Consider the following 19,442-nt stretch of genomic DNA (forward strand, 5'->3'; position numbering starts at 1 on the left):
TAAAAGCAACAACTTCCTGAAAATCATCACATTCCATCACTCAAACACTTACTGGTACAACAAAATACTTTCCAGTTGGGAAAAATCTTTAGTACAGTAGAAACATACTTAGATTAAAAAAATTTAAGGAATTATTGCCGATGATGTGGAAACAGTCTTATTAATATTAACCACTTTTTGTTCTGCATTAACCACATTAATGATGATAACCACTTTTAGATGTGGTTAATTACCACATGATCTTTAATGTTCCTATTAAACTAAGTCAACAAGAAGAACAAAACATTGTAGGTCTTATGGAACCCTTGAACAAAACAAACAAACAAACAAGCAAAACAAATGCAAATGCATTTTAAAGGCCTGCTGGTAAGAGGTATACCAGTGTTGAAGGTGTTGGATATGATAGAAAAATCTTAGCTGGGTGTTTTGTATGTATATTACACATTGTGAGATTCCAGATGGGAGCCAGAGAAAGAGAAAGCAGCTGTGAAAATATAAATTGAAAACACCGTGAAATATGTTTTTTTTTTTTTTTTAAATTTCAACACGAGGAAACTAAGTTTTAGACTCTTGAATACTGGTCACATACACACGCAAACCCTACTTCTATATCCTAAATTATGCATTAACTGGGCTGGCTACCTGAAAAAAATACAGGCAGTCAAATGTCTAAGTAGATGGACCCGTGTATATATTTAAATGACTAGATATACTGAGATCCTTCTTCTTTTCATAATTTCTCAGAAGATGCTTGCTGTCAAAATAGTTTTTGACTCAAATTTTATCTCCTGTAGTCAGAAAATATGCTAAATCTTATTAAAACAGCAGCAAGTTCTTAATTTCCAGTAAAACATCCACAGCTCTTTCTGGAAACTGAAAGGAGTTGAAATAGCTGCAGACCTACTTTGGTCAAACACTTTTGTATAGAAATATAATATATATATATATATATATGTATATTTTAATAGAACCAAGGGATATAAAGTGACATACCAAGGAAGAACATATTTACAAACAGTAAAAATAAGCTACTGTGTATCATGGGTGAAAATGATTACAATGTCTTTAAAGACATTCTGTAAGAGGTAGGTGACAAAGGGGAGACTCTTCTGCCATCTTCAAATGTCCCCTGATTCTACATTCATCAGTGATTTTTTTCATTTTTGTAGGCCCAGGGGATGCTGAATCACTCCCAAGTTATTCTATATTCCAAGGTCACCATTGTCATATGAAGCAGTGCACATCTTCTTTTGGTCACAAAGAGCAGATTCTGCCCATAATTCGACTCCTGTAGACAATGACACTGAAGCATGACATTCTGTGCATTAGGTAGACCTCTCGTTCACCACGGCAGTATCAGTGCTGAATCCTCGAGTTATCTTTGTGCATAAGATCATAACCACAGGCTAACATTTCTTTAGCAAACACTGTTTAAATGCAGAAGGCCTTTGGGAGAGAGGACATCCCTTTGCTAACTTCCGGTTTCCATCCTGGCACTGCACCGTCCTGGTGTGCCAGCCTGTGTCACAGGTCCTAGAGCAAGCCAGCCACGGGCCCGTCACCCACTGTGGCTGTGAAGTATGGGGTGCTACTTTATTGCTGCCATGGCTAGTGACAGAGTTTCCTTTCGGAGTGGACTTCTTGGGAACAAAAAAACTGTAACGAACATCTAATGCTTTCGTGGGGTCTGTTGCAAGAATCTGCACTATTAGAATTTCCTTCGTGGCAGAGTAGCCCATACCATGCAGGAAGTCATCCCTGTGGCTCCAGCCGCTGTAGTTCATGACTGTTCCATTGATGTCAATGATCGTCTCTGAAGTGGAGATCATATACTTCCCATTGATGAGGTACTCACCGTTTTTCTTTTTCAGGGCTAAGTAGGCAGTGAATCTGGTCTGGTCTTTGGCTTTGAACTGTCGCACTTTTATGTGGGTTGCCCCTTCAGGGATCCTCACAACGTCAGTGTAGCCCTTACTGCAGGCAGGAATGTCCAAGGAGGAGGGAGAAGGGGAAGGTGATGAGACAACGAGAGAAAATAAGTAAACATTCAACATACGGATAAACACATAGAAATTTTGTAAAAGTCTTCCCTTATCTTAACACAAAGTTTTCAAGTACTTAAAAGATTAGCTCAAAATCAGCTTTAAAAACCAATCTTATGACAGAATTGCAGTTAGACTATAGTACTGTATACATTTTTATTGAGATGTTCATAATGAGGATGATGCTAGCATGCTCCCTTTATTTTAAAAATTTATACTAACTTCAAATATTTGTCCAGTCATTACCGTTCTTATAACATCCTATTAGCTTTACAAAGCTACTTTACATTCTTTCTGGCACAAAATGGGATATATCTAAACACAAACTGACAAAAATCTGCCTTCAATTAGCGTCATAGAAACCTTTAATGTTTCTCAAACTTGTTTGCACATTAGAATCATCTGGGGATCTTTTAAATATTCTAAAGCCTACGCCACACCCCAGACCAATTAAATCCCCATCTTTTGGTGGGGGTGGGGGCAATAGGCGGCAGTATTTTGAAGCTCTTCACATTGTTCCAATGTGCAGACTATTTTGGGAACACGGATTTAATTAACTTTGGGGCTGGAGACAGAGTAGAGTCTCTGCTTCCATTTCCACTAGAACTCTGGATTTTGTGGGGCAAGGCCACTAAATGGAACATAAAATTCTGTTTGGGTAATGACATCTCACTACTATCATAAAAAGAAAAAACAATAATGCCTTGGCAATTTCTTTCTGAGTGCTTAGTATCTGTAAGACATTATGATAGATTGAGTAAAGCTTTATAGTGAGTGACAAATAAGATAAGTCTCTAAAGGTTCTTCATCTGCTCAGGAAAATGGGCAAAGGCATAAATATCTTTAATGTCCACAAACCTGTGGCAAATGCTAGGAGTGAAATGCTAATTAAGCACCAAGGGAAAAGTGAGAAGGAGTCATCTTTTGCCAAAATCTTTGCCTTTATAAGTAATTTCATAAGGTCGCCGTGTTTTACTTTCCTACTTATTTAAATAGAAATACTATTGCTTGTGCAGTTTGACTGATGTATGTGAAATTGCACAGTCTAATTGCAAGTTCTCATTCAAGGTTAGAAGTTATGGGATAACTGATTCACACACTAAAAATCCAAGCGTGTTTCCCCTGCTCCAGTGTTTCCTTTGAATTAGAGGGGAGGCTGATCCCCAGGGAAGGCCCCTGTCTACTGGGCATCTGATCTACAGCGATTGCCAGACAGGTGACAAAGCTTCCTGCAGTGCTGAAGAGAGACAATGCAGTGCTGAGGGTGTTGCTTACTCTGCCTAACTTCATTCTTTGTTTTTGTTTCTTTGTAATACATTATGGGTCAGACTTTGTTACAGGGCTTTTTTGTAGTGTCTAATATGAATAAATAAAATATAAGCCTATAGTAACTGGCTTCAAAGTCCCAGGGGATATTGGAAATAATATCTCATCTTACACAAAAAGACTATGAAGTAGGGATACATGAAAGTATTTGATCAAGTTCACTCCAGGGTTAATTAGTGGCAGCGCTAGGCTTAAAATCCAGGTCTCTTGACTTCCAATATGTGTTTTTTTCACTATGTCCCCATGCATAGAATCCTTACCCTTGCCAGCCATATTTTATAACTGTTAAATGCAAATAAGTTATGGTTATGTTCAGAGTTTAAATGATATCAGGCAAGGTGTAAGGAAAACAAAGAATGAAGGGCAAAGGAATCAGGCAGGAAGACTTTTTAGTGTTTATCTTTGTTCCTTAGAGCCTGTCTCCTGTTGATGAGAATTAGTGGAGATGGGCAGGGCTGCTGTGGGTCTTCAGACCGAGTGTCACCAGGCACTGGTGAGTGTGAGTATTAGTACCCTGATTTCCTAGTGCCTTAGCAAAAGATGATTCTCTTTGTATTTTTTATTCATTTTCTTTATACCCTGCTTGGTATTGTTTAAACTCCGGACACTAACCAGCTTCCCTGACTACCATAAATGAATGTGGTTGTTGTCATGAAGGAATATATTCATTTATATTCATGTACGCTGTCATGGAAGGGACATTTCAGTGGGGGCAGTCAGGCCCTAGGACTCCCCCCAAACAAAATATGTAACAGTATCAATTGATAAGAGCTGTGAAAAAATAGAGCAAGGTAAGAAGATAGACAGCAATCATGGGGATGGAGGAGAGGTTTTCTTATCCACAAAGGGTAGCCATCATCAGGGGAGGTGACATTTGGCAGAGACCTAAAGGAATTCTGGAGGGAGCATTGTTTATTAATAGGGGAAAGTGTTCCAGGCCGAGGAAACAGCACACACATGCCTGCCTGCCGCCATGTTTGAAGAGTGTCAGGAAGTTCAGTGTGGTTGGAGCAGAGCAAGAGAAAGGGACAGTACAAAAGAGACAAGAACAGGGAAGACGCCAGGCCTTTTACTACCTCCGTAGGTTACCAGACAGTCTTGGAAATGGCTCTAAGTGAGACGTGAGATGGAAGCCATTGGAGGGTATTGAGATAAGGAATGCTATGATCTGATTTGGGTAATAAAGTGGCCACTCTCCTTGCTTGATAAAGATGAGGCTGCGAGGAGCAAGGGGTACGGAGACCAGCGTGCAGACTGCTGTGCTAGTGCAGACGAGATCTGACGATCCCCTGGATTGTGGTGGTAGTGGTCACAGCAGCGAGAGGCAGTCAGATCTGGGATATATGGCAGAAACAGAACTGACAGGATTTGCTGATGGGTGGGTGTGGGGTGTGAGAGAAAATCAGAAGTGAACCATGACCAATATTGGGGCCTGAATAGTTGAAGGATTAAGTTGCCATTTACTGAGATGAGGAAAATCTAGGGAGGGGAAGAGTTAAGATTAGGGTCGTATTTGTGAATAAGTTTGAACTTGATGAACTATTTTAATACACATTACCTCATTTCATCCTCACTACAGTTTTATTCATTGCAAGATAATAGCTATTATTTCTTTTCTAGTTTTGAGAAATTTCATGGTAAAGAAATTAGGTGATTTTTCAAAGATCACATGGCCAGTGACTTACTGAGCCAGAACTTGATTGCAACTATTCCAGCCCCAACATCAGTGCTTTTGTTTTAGATATAAATCACATTAGGCCAAGGTAATTTATTTGGTATATCCAAGGAGGTAATTTGTACCATAAAATAATCTTGGTCAAATCTATGTGCAAGTGGCTATGCTGCACACCACGAGTTGCTATGATGAATTTCTTCATCTATTCATGTGACAAGATGTGCAAATATTAGTTGTCAATACAAAAAACTTAAAATGTTAAATTTAGCATTTTGAAAGTGGTTTACAACTTCATATAGAAAGAATATACAGCATATAGTATATAAGATATTATTTTTTAAAAATAATTTTAGTCCTAACCTGGTTCTTGAATTTCTTTCTTTTTTTTCTCCCTCTCTCCTTCCCATCCTCCCTCCTTCCCTTCCCTTCCCTTCCTTCCTTCCTTCCTTCCTTCCTTCCTTCCTTCCTTCCTTCCTTCCTTCCTTCCTTCCTTATTTATTTACAAAATGGACTGTGCATCACAGCTTCTGCTTCCCTCTGGCACTCATCAGAATTGGGTAAGCTTTAAACTTTCCAAGTCCCAGTTTTCTTATTTATAAAATAACATCAGACTGATCATTTCTAAGTTGTCTTACACCTTTGAAATGTATAAAAATGCAGAATATAATTGGACATTCAGGGTGTTTGACATAGATGGCCCAACACAATTAGGCAAATAATTATTATTTCATTGAAACATAGAATTAGTAAGGCACATTTTAACTCAGAATAAATACTTCAGCCACATATGTTTAAATCATATCAGAGATAATTTCCAGTTTTTGACATTAACATGATGCTTAATCTCTCTAATAAATCCTATGGTTAATTTGGCTTGCATATTGCTCTCAAGTTAAAGACAACATAGCAACTCCCTCAAGAACACAGGTAACTCAGTGAATACCATTCAGCATGAGTGGTTTGGAGAAGAAAAGCAACCCTATATCCCATCAGATTCTTTAGCCAACTCAGCCATCCTGACAGCATTATATTTTGTGCCAGATATTGGTACTATATAAACTTAAATATTCAAAGCAAACGTGTAATCTAGGACCATGAGAGACAGCAGGAGACAGACATTGCTGTATATATTGTTTTAGAGAGTAGATATAAGCCAGGATGGTTCACTATAAAACAATATGTTGCCCACACCACTACAATGAATTTACATTTTGTAGGGAGAAATGTTTTCTCCAGAAGAACACAGCCTAATGAAAATTTGTTTTTACAAAGATAGAAGCCAGCCATCCTTTTCTAAATTAGATTTCAGAAATAATTGCTCTGCAAGATATCACTGATGTAGAATGTCACCCACTTCTTCTTTTCAGTTTTCTGACTCTGCGAGACCTTGACCCTCATTGCAGTTTATCTGCTTTCAGAGGCGCCGAGAGTTTCCTCTGAGCAACCAGAGCCTTATTCATCTCTGCTTCTTCCCCTCTCATATTTATACTGTGTTACTAGAGAGAGCCACATTAGACCCCCTTCTACAGACAGCTCATGATGTAATGTGAGACTCCTTTATCAATTTTGCAAGAGTCTAAAGCTTACTTCAATCCATATAAAGGCAAGGGTTCTATCGTATTACCTTTTTTTATTGAAGGTTCCAACAATCTTTGTGCAGCTGGAGTTGTCTCCTCCACAGACTCCACACTTGTCGTACTGCAGCTTTGAACCGATGATGCCGTCGCAGCCGGTTCTCACGCACTTCCCCCGGACGCAGACAGAGTTACTGTACGGCCTGCATTCAGTCCCATCCGTCACCTGAATCAGGACAAACACGTTAGCGGTGGCGAATATTCGCACATAGGTATATTTAGTTCCTTTGGTACTCTAACAAGTTCTGATCTGTCATTTTTGAGTTTGATTGGAATAGATCGAAAAATAATATCCCCCCCCCAAAAAAACAACACCATAATTTCCAGGAGTATCTAACTGAAAAATCTTTGACATATCGTCAGGAAACAGATCTGGGATAAATCTAGGTTACGCACTTTCTCTCTTAAGCTTAATTCCAAATGTGTTAGGAGACCAGAGATCTTCATCTCCATTTGTATATGCATAACACGTTCCTATGGTATAATTTTGGCTTTTTACTTTGATAGAAGCGATCTTTTCACTTGGTGTTTGGGAGAGCTGTTTGGAGAGCTGAACACAAGCAGGCTCCAGAGTGCAAAGATTCTTCTTTGCTGTATAATTATTATTACAATAACAAATTTGAAAATCTACCTTTGACATTCAAAACCATGTCATGATTGGACAGCACTCCCTATTGTGTGCTGAACTGGAAGACACCAGAAGAGAGACAATCAGATCAGTGTAGAAATAAGAGTCTGAGGAAGTCAGAGGAAAAGTACTTACTGGAAGACACTGAATATATTTTGAGTGCAGGAATTAGTATATAGTTAAAAAGCTAGTTATAAAATAGATGTATACGGACTGTGGCTTGTGTATGTGAGTATATATAACATATAAATATATACACATATATAAATAAACCTATACATTTTATATTTGTGTATGTACAAAACTCTATCTTTCCATATATGTGTGTATTGACTGAATGTATGTGTATGTGTGTGGAAAATGAAGTAAGATATACTTCAACAGGTTAAAAGCTCTCCAGATGGTGGTATTTTCAGGTGGTGTTTATGTTTTTATTTCCCTGTAATATTTTTAAATGAAAATTTGTTATTTTGTAATAAAAAGATGTGATGTTTTAAAAATCACATAAGTTGGACATTAGCTTGTTTTCAATAACATGTCATAAATATCTGAAGGCCAAGTTTCAGAAGTGGTTTTAAATGTAGCACTTGTTTGCAAATCAGATAAACAGTATTTGTAAATTGTTGCATAACACTGATTGTAAGAAAAAAAACTGCTTTATATTTAGAAAATGCTCACCTGTGAAAAATGGGGAATATTACACACACAAATATTATAATAGAAATAACTAGGGTGACATTGATTCATTAATATTCATTGACCCATTCAAAAGCCTGGGTCAGAGATGATGACCTTGAATTCCATCTTCATTACTCATCAAAGGAATTCTTAAGTAAATGATAGAAAAGTAGAAAATTTCCTTGCTTTAAAGTCCCTTTTACAATTGTTCTCAGGACATCCTAGTTGTTTTCATGGCTATTTTAAAGTTAAGGTCACACTTCTTCTTCCTTAACAGTGAGTTGCACTTTTCAAAAATAGCCTTTGAAAAATTTACTTGCTCCATTTATAAAATGATTTTTATTCACTGTACAAAGTTTGAAAATATAAAAATTATAGAGATGAAAACAAAAACCCTCCAAAATCTAACTACCCCCAAAATAATGACTGTTTACATTTGGCATGCACAGCCTTGATCCTACCAAATAACTCCCACCAAGGATGCCTGCTGTTCCTGGGCAGTTGGTGTGTAGTTACCTTTGGAGAAAATACCACGTAGTAGCCAGTGCCCTTGGCTCTGCAGGTCAGTTTGCACACATCCCCTGGCAGGACGCCTGCGTATTTGGGAACCCATTCCACAAAGGTTTTGACTCCTTTTGCATCAGACTGATAGCCATTTTTGGCCTCACACTGCTCATGACGAAATGATTTACCTAGGAAACACACGTTACATTAGTACCCTATCGGTTCTGAAACTTTGATATATTCTTCTGTGCTTAACTAATTTTAAGGAGAAGATCCTAACTTATTATTTTTTTTTTTTGCACAGCCTTTTTATGCACCAGTGCTGATGGATTTTATCTATGCATAGAGTTGAAACTGTTGATTATTTCTTCCAATTCTCTGAATACTTCATTGTTTACAGTAATAATTTTGAAATCACTCTCACATATTTGTTATTGAGTTGCACACTGGTAGAAGTACGCGGTATAAGATTAATGCTGTTTCTCCAGCTTCCCCTATTTATTAATTCTAAAATACAAACTACATGTGGCACATGGTGGTTGCTGACACTTGGAAGCAGCGTACCATTGGGTGGGCAGGGCGTGACACTACAGGAGCGGTAGATGGCCCTCTTCCCTGTGCAGTAGCGGCCATTGTTTCTGGGTGCAGGGTTATTGCAGTGGCGATAGGCAAATTGGACTCCTCCCCCACATGAGCGAGAACACTGGCCCCAGGACCCCCAAGACCCCCAGTTGCCATGGCTCGATGTCTGGAATAGAAAATAGAAGATATTTTAACTCAGATGGGAGAAAAACATTCAAAATGTATAATACATTTGGAAATCACTTGCATTTCATGACACAGTGGACACTTCATCATAGATATAGTCACATTTTCACTGAATTTAACATGGTCATGCTCTGGGATTGCAACACATTTCCAATTCTAAATAATTCATCTTTTCCAGCACTCCCCCTCCCCCTCCCCATGCCCCAGCTCCCAGCACCAGAGAATCTGAAATAATCACACCACAGAGACTACCTCCTGGTTTCTCTGGACCACTTTAAATTATGTTTTCTGATATTGTACAACTCTGTTAATAATCATGGAACCATGAAAACTTTGTATCCAATCTGATCTTGACTCTTTAATGAAGTATATAATGCTGAAGCTTTTGCATGAGGCTGGGCCATTATTTGATTGTGTCTGCCTCTCTTTCTCCCTCCTTAGCACTGCAGTTCTGTAGTCCTTTTGTTGACATGCCACATCCTGTCTGTGACAGAATCTCTGCTACATACGTAAATGTATTTGACCTGGGTGTGGCTTACTTCCTAATTAGATGTGACAGAAACTGAAGTGCACCTATGTTCCCACCCACACACTCCCCAAAGGGAAGGAAGGAAGAGCCCTTTTATGATACCCTAGGTCTACAGCTCAGGAAACATTCCAGGAGGAAGCTGAGTAACTCCAAAGGGAAGAATATTATAAACTGCTTTGCTGAGGGAATGTGTGAAGAACTGCCTCTGGCTGCCTGTGTCAGGGTATCTGATGATGTAAAGTTGGGTGACAGCCTGAAAAGACACAGGCAATGAGCATATGACAACACTCTCCTAGGGACTTTGCAAATCTTGCGGGTGAGAGTGAACACGTACTTTGCTCAGGCCTTGAAAATTAAGAGGGCAGCTGACCTAATGTTGGACTGTGTACGTGGTGGCAGACGGGTTTCCCTGGAGCAGTCTTAAGTCACTTTAGCTCCTAAATTTAGATTGACTTACTATCAGGAAAGAAAATGATCATTTTGGAGCTCACCAAATGTTACAAGGACCATATGTGTCAGCTCTGCTATTATTTCCTTACTGAATTTCAATAAATGTGTTCTGATAACTTTAGCAAGGGAAGTTTGAAAGTGAGCTTTCAAAAGCAACTTGCAGAGTCCTACTTGGGTTCTCAATTGGACAGAATCTGGGTTATATAATTATTCGTTAAAGGACATAACCTGCAAAGAAATTCCTATTATCTGTATTTTCTTCAGAAAATTTGATTACTGAGAACAGCTACTGCGGGTAAAAGATGAAGCTTATACTACAGACTATAGTAACTAAAACAGCATGGTACTGGCACAAGAACAGAGACATACACCAATGGAACAGGACTGAGAATCCAGACATAAAATCATCTTCATATAGCCATCTAATCTTTGACAAAGCAGACGAAAACATACAGTGGGGAAAAGAATCCTTATTCAATAAATGGTGCTGGGAAAATTGGATAGCCACATGTAGAAGACTGAAACAGGATCTGCACCTCTCACTTCTCACAAAAATCAACTCATGGTGGATAACAGACTTAAACTTAAGGTGTGAAACTACAGGAAGAAGTGTTGGAAAAACTCTTATAGACATTGGCCTAGGGAAAGAATTTATGAAGAAGACCCCTAAGGCAATCACAGCAACAACAAAAATAAATAAATGGGACCTGATCAAATTAAAAAGCTTCTGCACAGCCAAGGAAACTATCAGGAGAGCAAACACACAACTTACAGAATGGGAGAAAATATTTGCATGGTACACATCTGATAGAGCGCTGATAACTAAAATCTGTATAGAAATCAGGAAAAGAAAAAAAATCAAACAACCCTATCAAAAAGTGGGCAAAGGACATGAACATAAACTTTTCAAAAGAAGATAGACTAATGGCTAACAAACATATGAAAAAATGCTCAACATCTATAATCATCAGGGAAATACAAATCAAGACCACAATGAGATGTCACTTAACTCCAGTGAGAAAGGCTTTTATCAAAAATTCCCAGAACAATAAATGTTGGCATGGATGTGGAGAGATAGGAACACTCAGACACTGCTGGTGGGACTGCAAACTAGTACAACTTTTATGGAAAGTAGTATGAAATACCTCAAAGAACAAAAAGTAGAACTACCATTTGATTCAGCAATTCCACTACTGGATATTTACCCAAAGTAAAAAAAGGAAAAAAATACACATTCTATAAAAAATATATCTGCACTCAAATGTTTATAGCAGCACAATTCAAAATTGCAAAGATGTGGAAACAACCCAAGTGCCCATCAATACATGAGTGGGTTATTAAAATGTGGTGGTATATGTATACCGTAGAGTTCTACTCAGCCACAAAAAACAATGGTGATACAGCACCTCTTGTATTATCCTGGATAGAGCTGGAGCCCATTCTACTAAGTGAAGTATCCCAAGAATGGAAAAACAAGCACCACATGTACTCACCATCGAATTGGTATTAATTGATCAACACTTATGTGCACATATAGTAGTAACATTCATCAGGCGTTGGGCAGGTGGGACGGGGAAGGAAGGGATGGGTATATACACCTAATGGGTGTGGTGCGCACCATCTGGGGGATGGACATGCTTGAAGCCCTGACCTGAGCAGGGCAAAGGCAATACATGTAACCTAAACATTTGTACCCCTGTAATGTGCTGAAATTAAGAAAAAAAGTAAAAATATTTTAACTAGGAAATAAAACCACCTGATGACAGTGCCCACACATGTCATGGGAATGCACTTCACATCTTGGGTCTCCAAGCACTGGGTGATGAGAAAATCACTTACTGAATAATATTTTTTCTTGGTTTTGTCCACACACTTGCCCTGCAGGCAGATCCTCCCCTTTCCACAAGGTGTTCCCTCCACAGCGGGCAGCTTCTTGGTCAGACAGACCATCTGGCCCTGGCGCACCACGGCGCACCACAGGCGAGCGCAGACGTCCATGCCCGGACACACCGAGTACTCAGGCCCAAATGTCAGGTTGCACTGCTGGGTGGCATCATAGGTCTGTCCCGGGAGTTCTTCGGGGCTCTGGATCTGCTTTCTTGGTAGGTCTAGCAAACAGTTGCCTGAAAGAATAACGGAGATTGACCACTGCTCTAGGTTGCACGTTTCAAATCACTAAAACCATAGATCTAAAAATGAAACGCTCTGGTAGGTGTTGAAGCATGAGTTATCCATGAATCCATCGCAGGGTGGGGCTCTGGAGAAGGGATTCCGTGAGGGCCGAGGCTGGGCACCTCCCTGGACTCACCAACACACCCCAGGATTCTCAGTGGGCCACGTGCTCTGCAGTGTCTATAGTGATGGAGGTGGGGCTGGCAGTGGCATGATGAAAGAAAACTACTTTATAACGATTAGTTGGGAAACTAGCCATTGTGCTGAGGCACTAAAAGACATTAGTAAGGACCCAGAGGAAATCAGATAGTGAACTTTAATGATAAGAATAACAAAAGCATTTACTCTACAACTTCAAGAAACAGAGTTTGTCCTTGGCCCTCTGTTTGTAACCCATTCCCCATTTCCAGCACACCTCTTCCCCATGTGCCTATCGTATGACTCCTTCCCACTAATTCCATAAATCACAACCAAGGTGGCACCTCATTCATTCTCACACTAACTCAGCAAGCATTTGCTCAGCACCTACGATGTTCTAGAAAACATACTAGGTATTGAGAACACAGAAAAATGACCCAGATCTACCTCTCAAGGCCTCTCAACAGAGCAAAGGAGATAAACTAAATAAAGTATTTCTCCCGGACTGATAAAAACTTTAATTAAAAGCTTTCAAGATTTGCAGAACAAAGGAGTGATGGGAGAAGAAAAAAACAAATTTTTGATAATTTAGGCCTGTCTTTATACTCCTCCTCCTTTTTGTTCCCTTTTCGTCTGTTACTGAATGGAATTGGCATTTTCTGGGTATGTAGAGCGTCTGCCAACACCAGGTTGGTGTATCACTGCATTGCATGTGGGGCTGTACAGGCAAACGGGACTGAGATGGGGAAACCACGGAAGATGGGACACAGATGATACAAATCCAGAAGGTGACATGTGGCTCCCCTTCCCCAAAAGCCTTCCCCAGAATCCCTGCCCAGCCAGTCAACACCATTAATTTTCTCTAGTCATATAAGCATGCTTACATAGTGCCCAACCATTTCAGTAATTTTTTTGTTTACTTGATTTTAGGATGTATACACTGATTATAATATCAATAACAAATATTTGTTACACACACTATTCTCAGTTCTTTACATATATTAGCTTATTTAATCCTCACAAAAATCCCAGAGGCAGATTCTATTACACATTTTATTTATTCTACAAATAAAGAAACTGAGGAACGTAAAAGATAGATCACTTACCCAACGTCACATAGCTATTAGGGTTTTATGCTCAGAGCCTGCCCTCCTCGTCATATACCGTATGGCCTCTGCTTAGCATGTGGATATTGCTTTACTGCTGCAGGGCAGGCAGGTACAAAGATACTTAAAGGGTGGGATATCAAGCCTAATGGTAGAAACATCCCCTCTGAAGTCTAATGCTGGAGAAACACTAAATGGCTGAGTGGTCTTGGCCAAGTTAGCTAACCTCACCCTAATTTATTTTCAAGATCTGTGAAATGTTTCTCTTCTCACTGTGATACTGTAAACATAAAGTTATCTAAGAGAGATATAAAGGGTATCCAGAAAAATATGAAACAATGATAGTTGGTTTTATTCTCAACATATTTAACCACATTTTAGATGTATTAGAGTTATTCTTTGTATTCAGCAAAAGAAAATCACGTTCAAATCCTTATGTTCCACTGAGAAGTAGAATATTCAGCATATTTTAAGTATACTGCAAATGTTTTCACAACTACATTTAAAATCTCTTCAAAGTGAATACCTTAGAATTTGTCAATCTGCGATGGTGGCATTATATGAAAATGAATAAAGAGCAAACTTCTTACTTCACTTTTGAGCCAGAACATTTGAAGAGGTAAAGTTTCTTAAGGCAAGCCAGAAAAAGCATTAAAAATAAGTATCTAGCCAAAGAGAACTCTGGGAGAAAAACATCTAGTTAAAAGAAAAACATCAAGTCAATAGGAAAGAATGATAGTAAAACCTCACTAAGCTTTGTTTACCAGACAGAGTAAGATTAGGCACTTCAGAACCCCATGAAAAACGTTATCTTTATGGCTACATAAAAAGGAGCGCTGTGTAAACCAGGGGGTGCTTGGCAGACTGCTGATGTTAGAGGACTGTTAACAGATCTCTGAGTCAGCAAGAATGCTTTCCAATTCTTCAAAAGTGCTGTTTTAAGAAACTTTTTTATTTTACTAAAAAGCACAGTCTGTGAGACTGGATAACTAAATATTAGCTAGGAAGCTTTACCACGTGTGGGTGCACATGGCACGGGTCTACCTCATTTATCTCACACCAAAGTAACTTCCCACCTGACTGTGGGCACACAGTCATCGACACCTGTTCTACCTCACTAGGAGATGAGGAGTGAAAAGAAATGTCTAACGCAAACAATTTGAGATCAGCTTACAACAAGGAGACTTTAACATGTGGCATCTCTTTACAAAGCTTAATCTGGAAGTATAATTTTTTAGAAATAACATATTTACTTTGCTATTGAAAAGGAGATATGTTAGCTCTATAATTTTCCTTTAGAGGTTATACATGTGGAGATGACCTTTTGTTGCTTAAAATAAAAAGATTTATTTCAGAATTGCCATTATTTTATTGCCCCAAAGTTTGAACTACTAGGATTAGTTGCTGCATCAGCTTCTGTTTACCCCTGAAGAAGTGTATAGCCTATTGATTTCATTTTTATTTTGAATTACATCCTTTTATAACAAAAAGGTACAGACATCACTACCAAAGGGCAGACTGGTGCCAAGGAACAATAAAAAAATCAATATCGAGTCTGATTCTGAATTTCACAGTAGAAAATATGTAATATCTAAATAATAGTGGATTGGATATACATTGTCTTTTTTAAAATGTATACAGTTTGGGGCAGGGGTGAAAAGGGGAATTGATCAATCTTTTGGTATCATTTATATTGACCTCTAAAGGCATGCAGCCTGCTGCTGACTTTTTCCTAATCCGCTTTACTTTTATTCTCAACCACTTCTTCATAGCTACTTCACATATTTTTAATTCACCCAAGTCTGAAATTCTATCTGGGCTTTGCTGCCAACATTTTGTGTTTGTTCTGTTCCACAAATTGGCAAGTTGCTTCTTTCTTCTTCCCTCCCTCTCCTTCTCCCTTCCTTCCTTCTTCCTTTTTTTTTGTTTTTGTTTTAACATTTTGTGTATAGAGATAGCTTATAAAAGAAAGTCAATAGAAATGTGTGCATATTGCATGTATGTTCTTACCATCCATGTTACATTAAATGTTTAAAATAAATCAAAAACTTAAAACATAAAACGCAGTGATTTGAGGTGGACAAATAAAGCCATGTGGTAGTCTCTCTGTGCCACAGAAGTCCCTAATGGGTGATGGAAGGGTCATTACACCTCCAGAAAATGGAACTGAAAAATCTATGGTTTTACATGTCTGACTTCTAGTATTGTCTGTCATATCAATGATTAGTGGAAATTATCAAAGTTGCTCTTTTTCCTTTTCATTTTTTTTTCTCTATTTCTAGCACTATGGTCATTTCAATCTTCCCTTCCTTTTCAGTACTCAGGCATGAAATTAAGCATCGGCCCAAATATCCAAGGCCTAGGAGAAATCAATTAATGTTCCTAATGAAACGCATCCAGAGAAGCCTAAGACCACTGCCTGCTCTCTTCCCTTTCACTTCCTTTCTTCACCTCTCTGCCCTTACACCTCTGCCTTTAAGTCTTTCATTGAATGTCTAACATTAAGAAAGAAACTGGTGCATTTGCCTGCTCTCTGATGACTCACTTAGGGCCCAGCGACAGATGAACAAACAAGGGCACTGAAAAAGGAACAGACAATGGTTGTTGACCAAAAGTGACATCCAAGAGGCCTGTTTGTGAAGCTGTTAGAGGTATAGATGCACTGTTTAGTAGATGTACTGATAACGGAATTAGATTAAAAATTCTCCGTGATTATAGGATGAAGGAAACTTTTAAAAAAAACATAGGTCACTATGGCCTTAAAATATACATCTTATTTGCATACACTTTTAAATAATATATTTATTGTCAGAGTCAATGTACAACCATAATAGGCTTTGGCTTTTATTAATATCACCTTAAAAGCTGATGTTAAGCTCCTATTGCTAGCTTTACAGTCTAGCCTTAACAAAGGATTCAGAGAACTGGTTTTCCAATGTCATTTTATATCCAAAGTTCTGAGTTCGGTAACTGGCTATAAACCTAGCTCTTTAAATATGCTAGCTACATGGTAATTTTTCAAAACCATCTCTAGGTTTTCTTAAGCAGCCTGTGTTGTGAGTGCTCTTGGGAGCACTATGTATTTAGGTGGTGGCCTTTCTCATCATCTGGCACTGTGGACTCAGGGATACAGCAGACACAGCTATCTTTTTTGGCTTCAAGGTTATTAAGCATTTGAGAAAGGAAATTCAATAACCTGCTTTCGCTGCACAATTTCTCTGCCAGTGCTTACCTTTAGTTTTGAGGATCCTACTCCTAGCCAGCTTGCCTAGAGCTAACTTGTATAAAGGCTGCAGAATGTCTACAAGTATCTTGGCTGGGGTTGGTGGAGGAGTCCCATGGGGCATGGCTTCTCCTTTTCTGAATCACAAGTCTGCAGACCCAGTTACCTTAGAGTGAGCACTCTGGCTTTTCTACCATAACCTAATTGCTGCATATTTCTTGTTGGAACTAAATCAGGAAACACTCAGTACTGATGAATTTAAATTTGGCAGTGGTTGAGTGCTACAAATGTCCAGCTACTTACGGCTAATAACTTTAAAAATAAATCAAATACTTTGAATTTAATTTTACTCTGCGACCTCATTTCTCTGGTATTGCGGGAGGTGAGAGGGGGAGGGATAAGATATTACATGCAAATGGATTTTCCATTTACAATGTACTCTTTAGGTACCACTGCACAATTATATAAATTTTGTGAGAGTATCTACTTAAACATGGCAGTTGTCTTTGCTGTTTTTATATTAGTCACAATTTAACTTTCCTAGAAAACTGAACATATTTTTTTTCTGTGTATCAATTATTGTATCATGCTAAAATATAGAGATGCCTTTAGGGGTCATGCTGGTGTGATAGAGTTTTTGACGTTTTAGGAAATGGTACCAGACTATTGTGCCTTTCATGTTTTGGGGCTAAATTTTATAGCTTTCTGGCTTTCCCCTTATGGTCAAATGATATCACTTCTTGCTCTCAGTTTACGTATCTAAAGTCTCCCGACCCCCACTGGATATGCTATTTTATTTTTAGTTGCCTAGAAAGTTAAAACAGAAAAATAGTAGGTCTGTAAAATATGAATACATGGGCTCTGAAGGGAAACCTAAGAAGCTCACTAGGAGTAAAGTTAAATGGTTTTATAATAAATATAGTTTCATGATATCAGCTTAATCTTCTAACAAAGATGAATTTATTTGTTTTCTGTCCTCTTGGGCTTTGATTTTCTTCTTAGCTCTCTCCTAAGTGCTGTAGTTAAAATGTTAGAACCCCAATCATCTCAAAATTGAGTTTGCTAATTTCTGTGGCCACATCTTCACTTAAACTGACTAAAGTCAGTTTTGAAATGAAGTAAGACATAGTTGAGCTTTGCCATTGTGCCACACTTCCTTTCTTGTTTTTTTATCATTCTGAAATCACTTTATTCATTATAGGTTACTGATAAAATAGAATTTTTTTGGTTGAAACAAAAGACTGCCTAATCAAACCAACATATTCAAAATTGAGAGAGTCTATATTTAATGACATAAATTAATAAATAAATAAACTATACATAGTTTCTGTCCAAAGAATTTTGGTAACTGAATTTATTTATTTAGTATACATCTGGGAAAGTCAGATAATATTTTACCAGAGCAAATAAAGAAGATGTATTGCTACTAAATTATGTTCTTAGTTGTTCTCTATCATGAGTCCTTTGGGATAGACATTGAGAGATTAAAAACTATGTAAATTTGTTGTAATTTTTTTAAAAATCAGAGCATTGACTTCTTCAAATATAAAAATAATGTTAACAAATGAAGACAATGCTGAAAGCATATTTACTGCACATAAAGTAGGATCACAAATTCCATAAACATGAAATAAATGAATCATTCCAAAATTATGGCAATAAGGAATAAAAGTCTGCACAGCATTGTAATTAGCTGACCTAATACTTGTACAGGAAAAAAAAATTAGTCCCATTTTAGCCATAAGTATTTGCTGCCTTAGCAACTAAATCCATTCATTTAGTGATTCAAGATTTAGCTCAACTTCTTGGAATGTGTAACGTGTGATTTTGGAATAAAATATTAATGTTATTTTATTTTCAGAGAAACCTGAAAAGAATGAAACAGCAAAAGCAATATTAAGAGTGGAGACTTAAGATTCCACCCAGGAGGGACTGTATTAGATATTGATCCTATCAATGTAGATAGGAAGATAATACGGCAATATTAATTTTAGAACTTTATCCACATTTAGTCTACATTGTAAACTCAGCTAAACATAAAATTACCATTTTATTATTAGTGCAAAAGTAAAGCTTAATACATTAACTCTTAGTATGGTTTCTAAATCTTTAAGATATTAGGATATCCTTTCAACTAACAAAGAACATTTATTTTATATTGAGAAAAATTTTAAACCAACATGGATCTGGATTGGTTTTAGGAATAGGAGGATTTAAATACATAGTAGCAAGTACCCTTGCTAGTTCACCACCAATGTAGCCAAAAAAGGAGTTCATAAAAAGACTTCAGCTATATGGTATCAAAAAACTGTGCAGTTGAATTTCTTTTTGTATGATATGAACTTTTCAATTGTTATGACAGTACGTAGTTGAATTTCTTTTTGTCGGAATGAATTGAATTTTTCAATTGTTATGACATTATGTAGCCAAAGTTCAAGATGCTCAACACACGAAGAAATTATGAAAATATTGTCATAAACTTTGTGGAACTGGGAAAAAGACAGTTATCATAGATTCTCTTTATTCAGAATTGAACCATAGAAGAAAATTTTATGGAAAATTATGATGA

At 37.8% G+C, this 19,442-nt stretch overlaps 1 protein-coding gene across 1 annotated transcript in view; it reads right to left on the reverse strand.

Moving 5' to 3' along the window:
* Positions 1-945: 945 nt before the first annotated feature.
* Positions 946-19,442, reverse strand: part of ADAMTS5 (ADAM metallopeptidase with thrombospondin type 1 motif 5) — a 41,655-nt gene continuing 23,158 nt past the window's right edge. Inside the window, exons 4-8 of the mRNA XM_045540501.1 lie at positions 12,074-12,357; positions 9,052-9,235; positions 8,500-8,675; positions 6,668-6,843; positions 946-1,974 (exon numbers count right to left, since the gene is read on the reverse strand). Coding sequence (XP_045396457.1) covers positions 1,407-1,974; positions 6,668-6,843; positions 8,500-8,675; positions 9,052-9,235; positions 12,074-12,357 — 1,388 coding nt within the window. The 3' untranslated portion in view covers positions 946-1,406. The remainder of the gene's footprint in view (positions 1,975-6,667; positions 6,844-8,499; positions 8,676-9,051; positions 9,236-12,073; positions 12,358-19,442) is intronic.

This window comes from Lemur catta, chromosome 1, assembly GCF_020740605.2.
Source record: "Lemur catta isolate mLemCat1 chromosome 1, mLemCat1.pri, whole genome shotgun sequence".
In the NCBI taxonomy this organism is placed as follows: Eukaryota; Metazoa; Chordata; class Mammalia; order Primates; family Lemuridae; genus Lemur; species Lemur catta.